General features: G+C 40.0%; 1 protein-coding gene across 1 annotated transcript; it reads right to left on the reverse strand.

The window, feature by feature from the left end:
- Window positions 1–1338: 1338 nt before the first annotated feature.
- Window positions 1339–3610, reverse strand: insm1b (insulinoma-associated 1b). The gene has a single exon (XM_039650951.2). It carries the CDS (start codon window positions 3410–3412, stop codon window positions 2054–2056), a length of 1359 nt encoding a protein of 452 aa, XP_039506885.2. The 5' UTR covers window positions 3413–3610; the 3' UTR covers window positions 1339–2053.
- Between the last annotated feature and the right edge of the window lie 18460 nt (window positions 3611–22070).

Here is a 22070-nt window from a genome sequence, read left to right on the forward strand (position 1 = left end):
CAAACCTGTTGACATTTTTTAAGTCTCAGTGTTTTATATGCCACTGAAGAACTGTTTTATACATCTGTCTGAAACCTTCCACGACTGCTCTTGTGAGAGAATGCGTGCACATATTGTGTGTTGGAGCGAGTGTGTGTACGTGATGCTCGGGGTTAGAGGTTGTTGTGTTGCTGGAGCTGAGGGAGTATGAAGGTAACCTGACCCTCGTCCCATCTGTCTCTCCTGCTGCTCCATGAGTCTCTGAGTACAGGTGCACACGCTCCAACACCTCACACACACACGTTTAATTACTGAATGTGTGTGTGTGTGTGTGTGTGTGTGTTAAACCTGACCAAAACTCTTTTTAGGATTTCTTTTTTTTTTTTTTTTACTTGTACTTTCAATTTGCAGAACACAGTGAAAGCTTTAAACATGAATATACACTCTAAAAAAAATACACTCTGCTGGGTTGTTTTAACCCAAATTTGGGTCAAATATGGACAACGTCAAACATTGGGTTAAAAATGTAATTTAAAAATCTAACCTAATAGCTGGGTTTGTCCACATTTGACCCAAAATTGGGTTAAAACAACCCAGCATTTTTAGTTTGCTGAAACAACCCGATGCTCGTTTTGAAACTCTTTAGTGATTTGTATTTAATGGCTGATAATGCATTTATTTTTTATCTGAATCTCTCAGAAACCTATTATGTAAATGGAGCACAAGTTGCTCTTGTTCAGCATTTATTCTTAGAGGTGTTTGTTACTATTGTCAAAAAAAACCTGAATCTTACGAATAAGGCACCAATAGAAAAATGGACAATCAATAATGGCAGTGGCGAAATGCATTACAGGGTCAATGTACATTTCTGAGTTCATTATCACAGAGGCTGTTGTCACCCTTTAAATGACTTCAGCTGGATTTACAGTGGGTCAAGATGAGACTTCAGAATTACCTGACAAATATAAAATCAATTCTGCTGCACCTTACAGAATGAACGAGGGTTTAGAGCAGAAACTGTAAAAGGGAATTGCCAGAGGTTGTCTGACCGCTTTATATCATCTGACACCTGTAGAAAAACACCTTGTAGTAAAGGCTGCACACACACATACTGTAAACCTTTGTAAGTCTGTAGATAAATATAGTGAAGAACATTAATGTGTGTGTGAAATCACTGACCCTTGGATAGTTCTCACTTATGTTGTGTTTAAAGGTTCAATTGAAAGGGATGAGTTGCCATCTACAGTTCACATACACTGATTGATACTGAGCGAGAGGAACTTGTGTTTCATTCAGATAAACTACTGCACTAGAAGTACACGGTAATGTTGTGGCAAATATGCACGAACAAAAAAAAAATCATTTTGAAAATATTTTATTTGAGTAGACAACACGGACGCACATATAAAGCGATAGGTAGCAAACATTTAGGAAAATAAGCTGTATACGTAGAAAAAGATTGCATCTATAAGAGCTTCACGTTTCAAGGGAGCGCACAAAACCCAAGACAAGATGATCTCGACACAACGATTATTAGACTGCAAAAAAAAAATCACACAATAAATTATACAAAGCCATTGAAAATAAATAAATACATAAATAAATAAAATATTACGAATAAACATATTACAATAATTTTACATCATGATAGTAAGTGTGTGTGCCGACATTCAAAAAACAATCATTACACTGAAGAGTTCTTAAGGCAGTAGTTTGATGTATTTCTCTAAAGGCATTTCTGGCTACTAAAGGGAAACTTTTCAAGATTGGTTGTAGTTGTTTTGAGTACGAAGAAAGAGAGAGAGAGAGAGAACATTTTCTTTCAGTCCTGTAATTCACACACTAGATTAAAGCTACAGACGCGAAACGCACAGCATGTGAATTCAAGGCAGAGGTACATGAACATATCTTAGGTCTAGGAGCTATTACATTACCATGTGTGCAAGGTTCTAGAAAAATACCTTTGTAAGGACCAAACTAATACTTTTCTCCAGACTTTTCTAGTTGAATTGGGATTGGATGAAGAAAATAGAGCGTTCTCAAAGGCCAGATCGGAGCGTGTTGTTGTTCTTCTTCAGCAGGCGTTACGCACGGGCACCTGGAGGAGGATGACTTGCCTGTTTTCGGTGGGGTGGCATTTGTTGATGTGCCTGGTGAGACCCGGCGAGCTGTAGAACGTGGCCGGGCAGAACTTGCAGGGAAACGCCTGAGCGTCGTCGTGCAGGAGACGCAGGTGTCGCTCCAGACTCGCCCGGTTGGGAAGCTTCTCTCCGCAGGCCGGACACGTGAGACAGTCCGCGGGGCTTAGATTGAGCGGACCCGGGCTCTGGCTGTCCTCTCTCGGCACCGTGTCTGGGCTCTCTGCGTTGCGAAAAGCCTCTCCGATGATCATTTGATTTTGGAGCGCTTGGTGTCCCAGGACGTGCTTCCTCAAGTACGCCTGGCGCTTGAATCTCTTCCCGCAGTGCTGGCAGTCATAGAGCCCGTCTTCCGAGCCGGATTCTGACAGACCCGGGCTCGGGGAGTCTCTGTCGCTGACCGGGAACTCTGCTCTCAGGTCTTCGGGGAAAGCTTTGACGCCGACGGGGTGGAGGGATTGTTTGGGCGCGCTCGGGACGCGCGGTTTGTGCCAGCGCCGGTGGGAGGCTAGGTTTGCCGGACAGCTGAACACCTTCTCGCACTCGGGACACCTGTACTCCACCCGCACTATCCGGGAGCACTTGTGCTGTGCCAAAGAGAACGGGTCCGAGTACTCTTCTTTGCAAAGCTGGCAGATGAACTCTCCCAGGGGCTTGTTGGAGCTGCCCGGGGCCGCTCGGGGCTTCGGGTCCACGGGCCCCTCTTTGATTTTCAGGCCCAGCACCGGGGAAGTCGTTACCTCGTCCTCGAAGTTGAGCTTGCGTATGGCTTTGGGTTTCTTGGCGCTTTTGCCGCTTTTACGCTCGGCTGCGTCAGAGGAAGGTCTCTTAACGCCGGGTCGAATGGCGGAGGAGTGCGCGCCGCTCCGGTTACTGTTGCTGGTGCCGATTTTCAAGTCGACCGGCGCGAACAGAAGGTGATGGTCTAGGCTGGTGAGAGAGGCGGCAGTTGGGAAGGATTCGGCTGACACGGGCGAGCCGAGATTGAGACTCCTCTCGAAATATTTCCTGTCGTGCTCCTTGCTGATGGGCCGGGTGGGGCTGTACAGCGCCTGGTACACCGCCTCCGGGTTGCCGAACTGCACCGGCTTGTGGACCGGCACCGGCGCCTCTGCCCCGTCCGACGGGAGCGCAGAGAGGATGCTGTCCGGCTTGGAGGCGCTGGGCGCGGGCGAGTACGAGGCGATCTGCGCGGTCTGACATTCTGGAGCGAACCCTCCATCCTCGTCCGAGCGTATCCGGTACGAAACGAGCGACGCTTTCTTGTTCCGTTTCACCAGGAATCCTTTGGGCATGTCGGCGGATGGATGAGGCGAGGATGACAAGGCACAACAAGACGAGATCCAGAGCCACAAACACGCCGTCCGCCTCCCTCCCTCTGAGAGATGCTTTTGCTTCTCAACGCATAGCTGCACTCTTTTTAAGCTGGAATGATGTTATTGTTCTCGCCCCTCTCCGCTCCATCCTCATCCAATCAGGGACGAGCGCTGATCTCTGTGGAATTGCCCGTGGGAGGGCTGAGAGACTCGGACCGGGCGCTACAGAGCAGATGTACCTGGCCTTTATTGTAGTAATGCGCGCTGCGTTCTGTTCACGGTCTGATGGAGATGTATAGAGGAGCGCGTGCCGCGGCTATAGGGAAACACAGGGAAATGTCACTCACGGCCATCATCGTCATCGTCATCATCACTATTCCGAATAACCGACAACAAAGAAAGTTCTTTCTGAATGTTTAGACCCGTGAATGTCTTAAATATTGATGCATTTCTGGAATCTTTCTATGTTTAAAATTGTATCCACAAATGATTGCGGGACACTAACTGTTGCAGATTTAACTGTCTAGAATATGAACTACATTTAAATATAAAATTAGTCTTTCTTTATTTTCTTTAAGTGATTACATTACAATTGCATTAATTCGATCATTTTTAGTAATTGCAGTACACAATAAAAGTTGAATTAAAAGTGAATGTACACGAGAAGAAAAATAGTTTATTAGCGTTGTCATTTTTGTAAAATGTGGAATATTATGCAGGATAAAAAAAAAAACATTTGGATGGTGGGCTAGCTTGTTCAGTGTGTTTTTGTTTTACGCGTAGCCGTGTGACAGGCGAAAAACGAACGTATTTTCAAGAAGCTTCACAAAGTAATTACACAGAGCATGTTATTAATTAGTACTTATGAAATCCGAACATGTCTGTCCAAAGCTTCCTCCTGCGTTGCCCAAGCCTGCAGATCTGGACATTATAGGGGAGATTTGTAATGCCACGCGTCTGTCTGAGCGCAGTATAAATCAGCTGGCTAACGCATGCATAAGTCATCAGAAGAAGCTCATCTCGGAACACAATGGCGCGTCTGGACAGCCGTCTTTTCTGCCTTTGAAAAGCAAATTGACCTCTACAGGGAAACACGCGCAATCTGGCCCAAAGAGAGACGCGTGCTGGACGCCATCAAAGATGAGCACTGACCCCGAGGTCAAGCCAAGGGTCAGCCGGCACTGCATTTCTTCAAACCACCGTGACCACTGACAACTTCAGACATTCGCCTATTAAGTAATGCTTTACACTGCAGTGCAACTACACACATTTCCTGTAAATATAATGAAAAACACGCACAAAGTGCATTTACAGGCAGTTTGCACAGTGTTTAATACCTTCACTAATGGTCGTGCTCTATGTGTTCGTTAACTTTGAAATAAAGCCATCAGTGGTGTATTTGACCCATTAGCACAGAGGTGACTAAGTAAGTAAGTACAATTTATTTGTACTTTTCTCAGATGAAAAGTGCTTCACAACAAAAGGAAGCATTAACAACTCTCATATACTCTCATATAAAACAAAATAAAATAAACAACACGTACACATTAGACCAGCCTAACCACCCTACAATCTAGTTAAAAGCCTCTTAGAACTACTGCATTCAAAATGATTAAACTGGCCTTGATTTCAGAACGCTTATGATCATCTTCAGTAATAGTTTACAGTCAGCAAACGCATTTAGATCGCAGCACTATACTCCGTGAAACAGTTGCTTCAGATTCTCTTTTGCGCGCATAATTGGACAGACGTGTTGCACGGGTTTGCATTCATCCATTGTTCCCCTCATTAGCATAAAGCTGCTGTATGACCGAGTCAAATAATTGCTCAAGCATTAAGATATGCGACTGCCACCATTCTCCACTGCAGTTTCAGGAATATTGCAGGACCAGCGGAGTTTAACACGACACGCGAGACTGAAATGTTATTTAATTCAAAATACACAGTCTCTTGTTCCCAAAATCGTCTAAAGTTTTGCTTAAATCATGCGGATTTGCGCACGTCTGATATTTCACTTCATCTTAAATTCTGATCTTCCCTCGTTTCCCCTTCATCATCAGAACACGTTTTCCTCCGTGTTAACATTCTCGGAAGTTTGTTTATCCAGGTCTCACCCAGTACAATGCACTTCGATGGCATTTTAATGAGATTGTGTGCGCGCGCCCCGGCCGCTTGTGCGCGTGTTTGCTGTGTGGCGCGTGCTTGTCGCGTCTCATTTGCATACAGCTGCTCGGCCGGCGCGCGCCCCTCCCCTGCAGGCCACGAGCCCCCTCTCGAAACGAGGATCACAGTAAAGACTTATCACAAACCCCATAACATGACAAATGTGGCCATTTCACGAATACGTCATTGTTTACAAGCTCCGGCTCAAATGCAAAACATCACATCAGTGTAAACATTGTGTTTTACTATTGTTTGTGTCGTAGAGTTTCATAAGAACATAAAATAGTCATACCTTAAACACACATCACGCACACCAACGCTAAATAAATGAACACATCTAAACGTTTACTGGTTTAGTATTAGGGTTTATTTAGTGAAGTGTGGTTAGGGTTATATTGGCACTGCTCCACCTACAGACTGACACATGCTATAGCACCAGCCAATCAAAACACTACTTGAGCATTTCTACAAATCAGTAATTAAATCAGAAAAGCGAAATGGTCCGTTCCGACTAATAATAATCCGATGTTCAGTCACAAGGATGAGGTGAGCATGTTAAAATGCATACACATTTGTGTCGGTGTAAGAATATAATAGCTATGTTACTAATGAAACATTTTCTGAAGCAAAGCTAAATCCGGGAGCGAGCCTCAGCCTCAGCGGCCGCTGTCCGTGGTTCTGAAATCAGCCTGTGCTTCTCGCAGTGTGTTTACACTGTTCTCTCACGTGCATGATGAAGTAGATGTGAGAATGCATTCGTTGGCATGCAAACACAACTACAGATGATTTTGCCATTCACGGATCAACATTCCTTTAGTCCTAACCCTACATCCCAAAGGGAATCGAGAGGTGAATAACACTGATGTAAAAGCACATGACCCTGCTTCTAAGCCTAAACGTGACACAGACGTTATACTTGTCCCTCACATCTGATTGGTTGATTGAAATGTTGTTCAAGGATCAACAAAGTTGCAAGTGGTGAGAATAAACGAGCCTGTGTTTCCCAACATTGACACACAGCTCGTTAGCCGCCGTCATTTGCATTCCCGTGTAATTGTGCATCATCCTTGATTTGTATATGATCTTCCTTATTAGCCCACATAATTGGGTTAATAAGAGGCAGCTCATTGCACTTATCGTCTCTGTGCCGAGAGGAGGCCAGCACAGAGGCAGGACTTAATTAATTGTATCAGTCTTTTCATCTGCAGGAGTAGTGCTCCCACACGAACATTAATATGATTCTGCAAATGGAGGGAAGTGGTACAGCCTGGGCCAGAGACACAAAAGATTGGACTCAAATTAATTTAAGCCTAATTAGCCAGTGGGCGTCAGGGAGTGGTTTGCATAATAAGAGTCTGTAAATGAGATCAGACGCTGAGCTGAAGCAATGCCTTTACATCTCGCTTAAACTGGACCGGCAGAGAGTTTGACCCTCGCTTAGCACAGGTCTCCTGACTCCTGGAGGACATGTGTGTGTGTGTGTGTGTGTGTGTGTGTTCAAGATGCAACATTTGCACGACATCCGCTGTGTTCAAGCTCATTTCCATCTCAATAAAACCAATTAGTCAAGCTGGAATCAGGACTATTCAATATAAACTCAGGCCAGTCATTTCAACACATTATTTTACATATATGTAATTTATTTTGAACAGATAGAAAGAACAGAGCCTCTGCTTTTAAACAAACAACAACAACAAAAAAACATTTTATTCTTGCTTCATGAATTCTTTTTTTATCGACACGTTTCAAACAAAAAGCTGAGAAAGTTGTGTTTTGTCAAAGAGAAGGCTGATGTAAACGTAGTGTCTGAAATCATCCTCTAGGGCACTATTGAGGGAATGGAGTCTGAAACCATAGTGGATGTTATCAACTCATTGAATCCCACAATGCACCGCAATAACAAATGTACAACCAATGTACGCTCAACGGCTAGAGAATACCCATAATGCACTGTGAGAGTCAAGCACCTGAGCAGAAGCGCTTGAGCTGCCGGTGTGAAATCATTATTACACACACACTCACAGTCCAAATCCGGATCCACTTCTTCACTTGTTTTTGGATCCAGATATGCAGACGATCTGGGAGAGTGCAACATAACCGTATAACAGTGAAACATGGATAACTGGAAAAACTCATCTATCTATCTACACCGAACAAAATTATAAAAGCAACACTTTTGTTTTTGGCCCCATTTTTCATGAGCTGAACTCTCTAAAGGTCTAAGACTTATTTCGATGTACACAAAAGGCCTATTTCTCTCAAATATTGCTCACAAATCTGTCTAAATCTGTTAGTGAGCACTTCTCCTTCACCGAGATCATCCATCCACCTCACAATGGAATCTATCTATCTATCTATCTATCTATCTATCTATCTATCTATCTATCTATCTATCTATCTATCTATCTATCTATCTATCTATCTATCTATCTATCTATCTATCTATCTGTACGTCCGTCCATCCACCTATCTATCTATCTATCTATCTATCTATCTATCTATCTATCTATCTATCTATCTATCTATCTATCTATCTATCTATCTATCTATCTATCTATCTATCTGTACGTCCGTCCATCCACCTATCTATCTATCTATCTATCTATCTATCTATCTATCTATCTATCTATCTATCTATCTATCTATCTATCTATCTATCTATCTATCTATCTATCTATCTATCTATCTATCTATCTGTACGTCCGTCCATCCACCTATCTATCCATCTATCTATGTATCTATCCGTCTGTCCGTCCATCCATCCATCCATCCATCCATCTATCTATCTATCTATCTATCTATCTATCTATCTATCTATCTATCTATCTATCTATCTATCTATCTATCTATCATCTGTCTGTCTGTCTGTCTGTCTGTCTGTCTGTCTGTCTGTCTATCCATCCATCCATCCATCCATCCATCCATCCATCCATCCATCCATCCATCCATCCATCCATCCATCCATCCATCCATCCATCCATCCATCCATCCATCCATCCATCCATCCATCCATCTATCTATCTATCTATCTATCTATCTATCTATCTATCTATCTGTACGTCCGTCCATCCACCTATCTATCTATCTATCTATCTATCTATCTATCTATCTATCTATCTATCTATCTATCTATCCATCCATCCATCCATCCATCCATCCATCCATCCATCCCTCCATCCATCCATCCCTCCCTCCCTCCCTCCCTCCCTCCCTCCCTCTCTCCCTCCATCCATCCATCCATCCATCCATCCATCCATCCATCCATCCATCTATCTATCTATGTATCTATCTATCCGTACGCCCGTCCATCCATCCACCCAACGATCTATCTATCTATCCATCTATCTATGTATCTATCTGTCCGTCCGTACATCCGTCCGTCCGTCCATCCATCCATCCATCCATCCATCCATCCATCCATCCATCCATCCATCCATCCATCCATCCATCCATCCATCCATCCATCTATCTATCTATCTATCTATCTATCTATCTATCTATCTGTCTGTCTGTCCGTCCGTCCGTCCGTCTGTCTGGCCAGTTCAGTTTTTATGTTTTTACGTCGCGACTGGGTTCTCTAAGATCACGTACTGTGACCCTTGAGAGCTGAACAGGCTGTGATCTGAGACAATCTGTGATATGCTAATTGTGTAGAAATCAATTCTCCAACACATGATGGGCACATTAATCACCAGTATTCTCTGAACTCTATGATGAGCTGTAGATTCTCCGTCTCTGATTTCTGCCGCCGTCAATCACATGATCCTCCGTGATGAGCCGTGTGCAAGGGTCTGAGAGGACTGCTGGAGATTACAAGGAATGTGATTAGATAATCAAATCCAAACCCACTGTCATTCGCCTGATGTTGTTTGTTGCGGTTCATGATCTTTTTTGAATTATGTTTTATTGTATCTTATTGTAAATTTCAAAATCACTGCTTTAGGATGAAGAATTGTTAATAATGAACAAGGATGTAAGAAACCAGAAATATATTTTGCTCTCTGCAACACTGAAATTACAAAATAAGGTAGATTGTTAATATTATAATTGATGATTGTTAATAAAATATGTGTGGTAATTTGGCCATGCATAAGTCAATAAGTGGTTGCTGGAGTGTTCTAGTTGGTTAGCATGATAGTGGCTTACCGGTCAAAAGGTTAAAAGGTCAGCGGAGCAGCCCGCCCACCCCCAATCTCTGCCTCAACGGGTCAATGGTGTGCCAAAAACAAACCAGCGCTTAAAACCATCACATCTTCAGAGGCCTTATAAACTTCAAAATTGCTAAAAAAAAATTGTAAAGTGTACATTTTATTAAATACCACTTTTAGCATCTGCTTCACAAAAAAATACTTCTGACTTTACTAAAGAAAAATGCTTTCAACACTGTAAAAAATGTATTATGTGTGTAATATATATGTAAATGTCTGTAAAAATATATTATAAAAATTTACCGTAAAACATATGTTACAACTTTTCTGGTTAATTTTACAATTGAAAAATGTGCTTGTTACTGTAATGCAGAGATGAAAACACATTCAAAAAAAGTTTCTCCTTCCCAAATGACTAAAAACATGTCACATGTCACTTTTGTAAAGAAAGACTACGCTCATGCACACGTGCATATGGACTCAACACGTAGTGCACGTGTGCATGCCGTCACCAGTTTCGCACATTCACGTTTTTGAAGTTTACACGGGAGTAGCGGTTTATATTTATATTGCAACTAGTGCTGAAAGCCACATGAGCATATATTCATCACAAGTAACTAAAACAATTATCCTGTAAATTGACAGTAAATTACTGGCAACTCGGTTCTGGTTTACTGTATAATTAAGAAAATACAGCAATGTGCTGTAAAACAGGCAAATTTACAAAGTTAATTTCTCTCAAATATTAGTTACATTTCATTGTACTTAATAGAAAAAAATATGTGAACTAAATCATTTATAATGAGAGTAAATGTTGAACTGAAGTGCTATTTTATTTTAGCAAACAAATTTAAAAGGCAGCTTAATTTAATGCAATTTGTGTGAGAAAACTAACAGTATTTATATTGTTTTTACCTCTTGTAACCACAGACACAAAGCGCCCGCACCCTCAGATCACTTGGACGTGGCTGTGGTTACAAGAGGTAACGATACAAATACTGTTCGTTTTCTCACACAAACCGCTCGTTTCGTGTCTTAGGCCATCAATGTGTACTTACATTTACGAGTCATTAAATCATGTTTAATCTGGACTTCTCTATGCATGCTCTTTGAGGTGGTGACCATAGACCTGCATTATATGATGGACAGACAACAACCAAAACATATAAAAATTGAAAATACTGTGGAAACAAAGACACCTACATCTTGGATGCCCTTGAGGTAAGCTAAAACATACCAAAATGTATTTCAAAGTGAACTATCCCTTTAATTTAACAACATAAAATGGAATATAATATATATTAAGATGACTTTTTCTCTTCCAAAACCATGTATTTTAGTCCCGTTAGTTTATTTTTTTTTATTTTAAAATTCATCGTACGTATACTGTTAACAAGTCTTTACAGGTTTTTACCATAGAAGCTTTACAGTCTTTTACCGTTAAAATCATGATCATTTTTTACGGTCATGAAACGAACAAAATAAAAGCCCGAGAGCCAGTTGCATATGAAAGGTTACCCAGTTAATGTGATCAACACAATGGCCAATTTTTTTCTCCTGTGATGTTCTTCTGCACACAATGAGGCGATGCAAAAGGAGGGTGTGTTTCATATTCTCCCTCAGTGAGATGGAGTGGATCTCAAATGTCATGTTGAAATGTCAATGGGGGAGAGTGGCTCTGGTATCTCACATGACAGGTGTCTCGAATCCGAGACCGCATTCCTTCAGCATCGCCAGCAGAGGTGAATGACGGAACGAGAAACGCTCTTAATAATGAAGATTCTTTTTTGGAATAAATGGTTCCACGAAGAACCTTTAACATCCATGGAACCTTTCCACCACACAAAAGGTTCTTTACTGCGAACCTTCATGTCCAATGAAATCTTCTTTGAGGAAACAAAAATGTTACACTAAACATTGATTTAAACATCATATTTTTGAAGTATAAAGACACATATGAAATAGTACACTGTAAAAATGAATATGCTTTATCTAATAAAAAAAAACAAGCAATTTTAGTAATTAAATTTAACAAATTAGAATTGAGTAATAATTTCATTCCTTAAAAGTTAACCATTTAAAATGAGTAAAACTTACTACAAGAACCAATAAAACATAAATGTAAGTCACCATTATGGTGATCGGTGTTTGTTTTAAAATTACGGTTTTCTCTTTCAGTGATTCTTCTTGTTAACATCAGGTGTCTTCAATGTTGGCAATATAAAATAAAGTATAAAATAAAGAGTTCTTAATTTTTGATGTCTGTCTGATTTTGGTGTAAACTTTACTCATTTTAAATGGTTAACTTTTAAGGAATAATTTGATTAATTATTACTCAATTTCAATTTGTTAAATTTAATGAATAATATTGCTTGTAATCTATTGCCACAATTCTATTGATTAGATAAAGCATATGAAGAGTTCAGATGCAAAAGCCTCTAAATGCCATTTGAAATTTTCTTCTTTAATGATGATTTTTATCAAATATGCAAGTTTGATAAAAAAATCTAAATAAATCATTATTTAGAGCCGCGTCTCATTCAGTGCTCTCAAAGGAGAGCTAACTTTAATAATAAAGCTGATATTCCGAAATGTTGGAGCTACAGGTTATTGTGTTTAGAAGAAAAGATATGAGAAAAATCATTTAAACGTCACAGTTGGTCCTTCTAGATCGACACCAATTCAAAATGAAGAGTAAGTACAATATGAATATTTAAATGTAAAAAAGTCGAATTTGTTTCCTTGAACTTTGCTGAGATCACATGGATGATCGGTGTGCAACGAGTAACCTCTGAGCAATAGAATTTATTGTGTGCTGGCAGGAAGGCGTTACATGTTTTGATGGTCATTGTGTCTGTTCTTATTGACCCTTGAGCTTGTGTTGTAAATCTTTTGTCTGTACTCACCCTGTCCCCCATTGTCTTTTCACAATCGATCAATAAAAGTAGCCATCACACGTATATAGTTTCCACCCGATCTCTGCCGGAGCTTCGCCCTTCGATGTATCGGCTCCTGACGTGGAATATGACAGATCTGATTGCTTGATGACAGTCTCACGTCGACGTCTCCAAACTTGACCCGAGCGCTGTCCCACTGTCTCTCCTCATTATTAGCTGGTGACGGACGCCCATGCTGACAGCCACTGAAGGGAAACGGCTCCTGCTCGTCATCCGTCTCTGTCCGAGGGGTTTCGGGGACGATTCTTTGGCTGTCCCTGTGAGTAATGTGAGGAGACCCTTCTGTCTTGCAGCACATGGCCAGTATAAAAGGCCATCGGTCAAAGGGCAGCTGGTAAGGCCAGAGGAGAAGGTGGCGGCTTTCTGTGTGTGGTGTTAGGATCCTGATTAATTCTCACAATGATCTACAACTGAACTTGCATGAGAAATAAGCTGATCTTGTGGTATTGATCCCATGTTCTGTAGAATATTTACCTGTGGATGGATCATCAGTATATCGGAGATCAGCCACCAAGACACTTGTTGTTAACACCAAAAGTGAGTTTTTCGTTTCTTACCATAGTCGCCATTCAGTAAGGAACTAAAGCATTAATTTTGACTTAGCAGCTCCCTGTTAAAATTGCTTAGAGGTTGACAATATGACCAAAATATTTTCAATCGAAGAGTTCTACCAATATTTAAACCTCTTAAAGGGGTGGTTGATTATGATTTCACTTTTCTAACTTTAGTTATTGTGTAATGTTGCTGTTTCGGGAGATATTTGCTTTTAAAGAAATTGCTTAAACGGCTGGTAGGGACTACACAGGTTTAGTGACATCACCAACCCTAGAACTTACATAAACCCCGCCCCCTGGGAATGTGATTTATAAATTATCAGACAGAATATGCTAATTAATGACTAGAAGATAACCACACATAAGCTCATAAATTCATCAACTAACCATTCAGAAATTTCCTGTTGCTTCTACATGGTGTCACTTCCTCTTGAGTCCATCATCATTGACTACGTTTACATGCAGCCAATTTTCGGGTTATGATCGGGTTAAAGGGGAAATGAAGCAGTGAATCAAGTTTACATGATTTTCAAGATGGATTTCCAATATAATCAACAATTATATATCTTTTGCCGCCAGGGCGCCGCCATTGTGGAGTATTCTAACATGTGACGTCACAGGGTTGGTTGGCTCAAGTTTAACAGGCTCTGGGCAGTGAAAATCGCGACATCAAACTGTGTTTACACCAGTGTTTTGACCGCGAACGACTAATGTTAGGTACAATCATAGAGAAAAAGACGACGTCTAATGTTATATGTTGACAAACTGCACTTAGAAACACTGTTCGCGATGTCTGCCGTCATATTCCCGTCTCGTCAACAACATGTAAGTTACGTTGCTGTGTAGAATAGCCGGTGGTGGTTTGGAGCGAAGAGCGGGTTTGCAACGCTAACTTACCAGGTGTCAGTGTGGCTGTTGTACTTCGATGCCCACCGTGTCAGAGTCCATCTGCTGTCAAGAGGTTGATCTTGAGCATGTATTGAGTGGTCAATTCTGCATCACCGGCACGCACGTTTACTATGCTGTGCCGGCCCGGGAGTAAGACGTGTTGGAAGCGGCAATGCTTTCCCTGAAGGATGTCAGAGCAGAGACACTTATACTAGCACTACCAGTGCGAATGGACGTTTCATTTCCCCTTTAACAAATATATGCTACCTTACATGTTGTTGACGAGATGGGAATATGATGGCAGACATCGCAAACAATGTTTCTATGTGCAGTATTTTCAACATATAACATTAGATGTCGTCTTTTGTCTAATGACTGTACCTATTAGGCATTCGCAGTCAAAACACTGGTGTAAACAGTTTGATGTCGCAATTTTCACTGCCCAGAGCCTGTTAAACTCAGTGGTGGAATGTAACTAAGTACAAATACTTCGTTACTTTACTTAAGTACATTTTTCACGTATCTTTACTTTACTTAAGTAGAATAAATAGTGCGTACTTTTTACTTTTACTTCGTTACATTTTGTAGCAATTATTCTACTTTCTACTCCACTACATTTCTACAACTTCTGTTACATTTTTTAATTACATTTTCTGATCAGTTTTTCCCCTGCCAAAACGTAATCTGACCGTCCGTTCGTTGCACGTTTGTCTCACCAGTGACGTTTGGTTGCCATAGATACATCAACTAAATGCGTCTCGCACGCAGTGTGTTTATCATGCAATTTATACGCGAAAATTAGTTTTTACATGCTTAGGAAACGCACCGTGTGTAATATACGTTTGGTTAGGATTATGGCAAGCCAAGAGGTTCAGAATTACACCATAAATGAATCGCGTTTACTGCCAAACATAGTTTAACATATAGGCTAGTGGATATGGCTTAGCCTATATTGCCTAATTGCAAGCTTGTTTCAGAAATGGTGACAACAATTTTTTTCCATCATTATTGAACATCATTATAGGAGTATTAGGTTCAATGAGTTAGAATTAAATGTTTTATTAATCATTAGAAAATAGTCATTAAGAGAATCAATTATTATGCAAGTACTTTTACTTTTAATACTTAAAGTACATTTAAAATCAGATACTTTTTACTTAAGTATGGTTGTCAATGTGTTACTTCTACTTTTACTAAAGTAAATATTTATCTGGTTATTTGTACTCTTACTTAAGTACTCAGATTCAGTACTTCCTCTACCACTGGTTAAACTTGAGCCAACCAACCCTGTGACGTCACATTAGAATACTGCACATTGGCGGTGCCCTAGTGGCAAAAGATATAAAGTTTTTTTCTTTTTTTCTTCTAAATGTTTACATTTGTCATATTTCTTATATAATTGTTGATTGTATTGGAAATCCATCTTGTAAATCATGTAAACTTTATTCACTGCTTCATTTCCCCTTTAAGGTCACTATTCGGGTTTCTGAAACATTAGGAATAACCCGTTTACATGCGTGAGCAGAGAGAGTTTCTCCTGTATACATGGAATTGCAATATCCCAATGTAAACGGCGACGCGCGGTTAGCGTCTAGACGTACGGACAACCTTAAGACGCAATATGTGTCATTTCCGTATCCAAAGACAACACCAACAGCAGCAGCACGCGGATAATGAATAGTTCGGGGCAGATAGTGATCACCTTTGTTTGCACTTTGATGCTGGTAACGTTACTGACCTCGCTCCAAAAGTATGCTGCTGTGCTTTGTCTCGCCTGGTCTCGCCATGTTTTCTTCCGGTATGCACGCCGATTTTTGTATGCGCCGAGAAGTTTCTCTATTCAAAAGATCAAGATTCCTTGCGAATAGAACATGTGCAGAACACAAATCACAATGGGGATATGCTGATACGCGTTTACATGATCAAAAATTCAGGTTTGAAAAGAGGTACCCCAGGTATAATATCCCAGTTTTTAAAATCCGGGATATGAGCATATTTTTGCCGGTGTTTACATGGCCGTTCGCGACCGGTTATTGCTAATATCCCGGTTTTGAATGGGTTATTGGCTGCATGTAAACGTAGTCATTCATTGTCTGACTTCAGTGGTGTGTTTTTGCTCACCATCAAGAAGTGACAATTTTAACATGATAGATAAAAATATCTGTGGAGTATGTTGAGATAAAACTTCACATACACACTCTGGGGACATCAGAGATATATTTTACATCTTGTGAAAAGGCCATTATACCACCCCTTTAATAGAACAATACTGATCAATATTTAAATCTCATAATTGCCTGATATATGTGCTAGATAACACAATAAGATCTAAATCCAGAGGATCACTTATATCTTTGTTTTCTATTGTGGTATTGCAAAAGACTTACCCAGATAAACCAACGAATGGGAGAAGGTGTGGAAGTGTCAGAATAAGTCCAGCGCTATCTTTGATTTTTAATGGAATGAAAGTGAGGCTGTGGAAGAGAGACATCCATCTTTTAAGTGGGCCGTGCAGCAATTGAATGTGTTTTGTGATTGTTCTGCTGATGAAACACTGCAAAAATATATTTCCAAGGAATTTCAGTAGATGAAAAAACCCAGACAACATGAGCTGTGGGAAATATAGGCGCTTTAGAGCTTGCAGCAGATGCCATTGGAAACACGGTAAGTCTATCCTCCACAACTTGCGGGCGCTCTGTGAATAAGGTTTGCTGGTAAAGTCAGCGTCTCTTCACTGACATTCACAAATCTTTCTCCAATGGCCTCATAGGATAGTAAAGTGTCCATCATATACACACTTCAGAATTTGTAGTAGAAGTAGAAGGTCATCATCCTACTCTTTTGAGTACTGTACTTTTGTCACATACTGTTTTTCACTGAGGGAACTAGGGAAGTGTGTGATTTCAGATGCAGCCAGTGTCTTAGCACATACAGTATGCATTGGCTGGTCCAGTCTGAAATATAATCTTTTTTTAACACTATTTGAGGAAAAAATTCAGCTGCCCAGAAGAACTGCAACTATGAAGAGACTTTGCTTAAAAGGGACGTTTATATCAGCCCTAAAACTTGCTCTATGTTGACACACTATGGCATTATTGACATTACATTTGACTTGACTTGAATGCGCTTCAAGACATTTTGGATGAAAAATGTCTGTCAGATGCGTACATGTAAAACTATGTAAAGCTCTCAACCGTGGCCAACAACTGTACAAAACAGATTCGTTTTAGAAAGAAGTTCATTGTTTTCTCAATAGCCTGGTTCTTGGGTCCGGATCGGGGCTTTGAGGGGTCTCGTCTTGTTCTGGGTCTTAAAGCTTTTGTTTGAGCATTATTGCCTATATGTTTATAGCACAGTTCCATCATTAAACGGGTAATTAATTCTGCCATCATTTACTCGCCTTCATGGTGACATCAAACCAAACCTGTATGATTTTTTTTTTCGTCTCAGGAACACAAAAGAAGACATTTTGAAGAATGTTGGGATCCAAACAGTTTGGGTTACCATTGACTTTCATTGAATGGACAAACTCTCAAAAGATCCCGAGAAGAAAGGAAAGCGAGGCAGTTAATCAAAGGCCCGGTGTGGTCAGTACTGGCCTTCAGTTTTAATCACAGGAAACTGAGCAGCCTTTGTCGTTGTGAGCAGCGTAATGTACACAGTGACCTGATCCTGTGTTGACAGAGAGCCAGGTGCTCAAACACACACAATCCACGACACGCGTCCTATATAACACAGGACAGTAATTGGGGCATTCCAGCCATTTTTCAGAGCCGCCCTGATTATATGAAATGTCACAGTAATATGAAATGCATCCTTCACAGTAAAACATAATAGTGTTATTTATGAGCGTTTTCAAAAAATGTGATGTGTCTGGAATATGCGTCAGTGTTAAATTAATCCCGCAGATCACAAACATCAAACAAAAATTGTACATTTACATACAAGCTACTAAACGCTTTTAACATTAGAAGAGTCATATCATGCTATTTTAACAGTTCCTTATTTTCTATATTGGGTGTAATAGAATAGGTTAACATGCACTAATGCTCAAGAAACACATTATGTTTTAAATACTGTAAATTATTGCAGCTCCTCTATTCCCAGTCTGTCTGAAAAACGTCAATTTCTACAAATCCCGCCCTTTGAGTGCTCTGATCGGCCAGCTGACCCAGTGCGCTGTGATTGGCCAAACACCTCAAGCATAAGTTGGAAATGTAACGCCCCCTTTAAATAGCTTCAGCTACAGTTGATAATGTCGTCAGTACTAAAGTATTAGTTCGAGCCCGAGTAAGATTCTGAAAATGCGGATAATCAAGCAGATTGACCAGTGGAACCAACTTTAGGCTTATTACAGGGTACATATTTATAAAGTAATCTTTTTTAACAAAAGTGCACTGAAAACGAAAACTTTTGCAACATTTGCTTAATTGGTCAGTTTCACACCATTTAATGTTTAACGTCTGTAAAACCATCAATTTATTATTATTATTATTATTATTATTATTTGCTTCAGATTTAATGACTTTTCCTAATTTAATGGAGCCAACTCTGTAAACATAAAATTAACCTGCTAATATTTTTTCAAAGTCCTGTAGCCTACACATTTTGTAGCATCGGTGTTCCTTGGGGTCAATTTGACCCCAGGCTCTTTTAGATGTATAATAAAACAGAAGAAATATTGTTTATTGTAATTTTTCATATTCAATATCATATTCAAAAAAACTTCCCTCTATTTTAGGGCTCCAACCAAGCACAACCATATCTGTAGTATTGCGAGAACCACTAGTAGTTCAGATGACGTGACATAATTCTCAAGAGAACTAATAATTCTTTCCTGTGCATTGGGGAGGGGAAAGCATCATTTTTGTGAAAACTTAACTCGTGTTACTACCCTTGATAAAATACATAGTTTTTCTTCCCAAATGTTATAGATTACAAAAAAACTATACTTAGAAATATTATAAAACAAATAAAACACCAGATATATTTATACTTTTCCAATTTTAGGTCAATCAGTAAGATTTTATGTTGATTTGTAAATTTGTCCATAGTAGTGCAATGAGTCTGGGTGTATAAGGGGTTAGGTGAGGTGGGGTGGTGAGGGGGGTGGATATCAACTTAAAACGTTACTTAAGTAGTCAACAAAGACATAAATTAACTGAGACAAACCTTTATAAAAAAAATCATGTTGTGGAGGTTTAAATTACTAAAATATGGTAAAAAGTGTTATCAGATTTGAGGGTAACAGGAGGGTGAAATATTGGGGAAAGATACTCTTGTTTCATGTAATGGTGCTTGTTACCCTCTTGTTTCATGTAGTTACCTACATATAGGTATAGGTAGTATATAGGTATTGTATAGGTAGTATAAGGTATATTGGTACACAATTATTACAAAAAAGTATGCAGTGTATGTTCTCGCTAAATTTCTCCAAAATGTACGATTTTTAAAAGTAGAATAAGTACCCCATAGTTCTATAATACAGTATATACTGTATATATATATATATATATATATATATATATATATAATTCTTCTGGTTGTTAGCCCTTTATTCCCCAAGTACTTTATAGGTACACTAAGTCACTGTAAATTTCTCTTAATTACACAATACTCGCAGGCTGAAAGGACTCTCTTACCTTTCAGATGGAATTTTGTAATGGTTTAATTTGTCTTCTTCACTGTAACAACTTTTTGTTCTGGACAACATTAAATAGTTAACTATATACTAAAGTTTTTATTTCTCATTTATTTAGGTGTGTATAACAGGAATGTACTCTCGTATGAACTGTCCTCTGTAAAATGCCTTGTACACAGGCAAACTTTTGGGTACTACAGCTCTGGAACAGTATATAGAAATCCTAACCATTGATTCCTAACAAAAGGGTTTTGCTTTCGCATCCAAATACATGTGACTTGATGACAACACTGAAGCCTCGCCTTCTTACTTTGCGTAAGGCTGTGGGCGGCATTATGCTAATGTTTCACATTGCTACGTGGTCGTTTGAGGAAGTAATATGGACTTTGATTGAGGTGTTTTAGGCAGGTCTGTCTGCAGTTGTTCTCTGTTAGAATAAATCTCTTTGTGGGAACTATAAGCTTTGTAACTTTTGCAGATCTTTATACATGCACAACAGATACATTGCACACTGAATGAAAAGGAAAACATTAAAAGCATCGTATGACCCCTTTAAGAGCAGACGTGAGCATTCATAACTTGAATGTGTGAGGCTTCTGGTGTCAGATGCGTATTATTTTGGATGAACAAAAACAGTCTGTTATGCTGCTTGATATTGCAAACTTGTATTTGTTATCAAATAGTTGTAATAGTGTTTGCTGTACTTCTATTTTCATAGTTATTTACGTATAGCTGTTAATAAATCAGATTGCTTACTTCCATGTTGCAAAATAAGGTGGATGAAACCTTCACTTTCAGACATTTATGCTAAGTTGCCACTCTGTCATAAAACAGGCTCTTAAATAATACAGTACTCACGTATCCCGCCTAGTGCAGGTACAACTTCACCTGCCTTTAAATGTGTTTTCAAATCGCTGCACATATCTGCTCTCATATCCTCCCTTCCGTATGATAATATCCTCTCAACAATTGCATATAAAGCTTTACGAGCAAAAGTGTCACGTCTGCCTCACAGCCATTGGTGCGGGGTATTCAGTATATTCACCTGCTCTGCACACACCACTGACCGGTAAACATGCCTCTATCCACACTTGTTTGAGGGCCCATCTGGTGCCCTGCATTAAAAGCTCCTATTTAAACAATAGGTCCCAGGAACGGAAAAGGGCAGATTGCGACAGAACCTCCAATAAAAGCAAGCGGTGCATGACATTTACCTCCTCGCACTGGCTTAAATCGGCCTTTTCACCGATTGCTCACTGTCCCTGCTTACTGCCTATAAAAAAAGCAATCTCATAAGATACACCTCAGATACCCTTTCTTATTAACATTACATTATTTAACAGTGGGAGAATACATAACACTTGCACAAAATAGTTATTTACATGTGGATTTACAATAAAATCAGCATGAACAGTCTAACAAATGCCAACCTGCTTTCAGATTCATGGAAAAATGTAGCCTGGTTTATTGCGAAAAGCCTTGTGGCTGAGATTTACATTGAAGAGATGGTGTTGGAAAAGAAAGCGCAGGCTGAGTGACATCAGTCTTTGGGGAATGGTGCGACCTAGTGGTGAAAAACATGCTTGGTGGGGAACTAATACCAATGATGTGTATAATAATACCTGGTTTGTGTATATTCCCAATTTCTGAGCCATAGATGGCATGTGATTAATCACTGTGGAGCATTGGTAATATGCTCCTTCTTTCCAGCAATGTCTGTGAAAAAGGGATGTGCTCGACGAGCTTGTGTCTGTGCCGCTGCACGCTCAATCCACTTTAATTAATCAGTTTGTGCAGAATGGAGGGATTATTGGGTCAGATTGAAAACTGAAAGTTTAAAACTAAAGTCTTAAACGAAAACTAAAACTAAAAGTCTAAGTCGCAAAATGAATTTGGTATTTAGGATTGGTGGTATTTAAGATTGGGCATTTTGTATTTAGGATTGGGCATTTGGTCATTTAGCCATTTAGGATTGGGCATTTAGGGATTTAGGATTGGGAATTTGGCATTTAGGATTGGGCATTTGCAAATAAGGAGGTGTGGCCCAAATAATGGAGGCTGGGTTTGAAATGGCTGGTGCGCAGAGGCACCTTATGTACAGCAGAGGGCGCTCCCAGTGCTAAGGAGCACACTGGCAGAGCATCCTCTTCAAAGTGAAAGTTGTTGTGCTCTGCCATCCACGTTGGTTGCCATATAGACCCCTTTTGCGCCGACGTCACAGTTACGTCATGGCGCTAGCTGGAGGCAAAACAAAGTGAAAACTGGAGGCGGCCAATACAATACAGA

Source organism: Pimephales promelas, chromosome 15, assembly GCF_988280905.1.
Source record: "Pimephales promelas chromosome 15, fPimPro1.hap1.1, whole genome shotgun sequence".
Classification (NCBI taxonomy): Eukaryota; Metazoa; Chordata; class Actinopteri; order Cypriniformes; family Leuciscidae; genus Pimephales; species Pimephales promelas.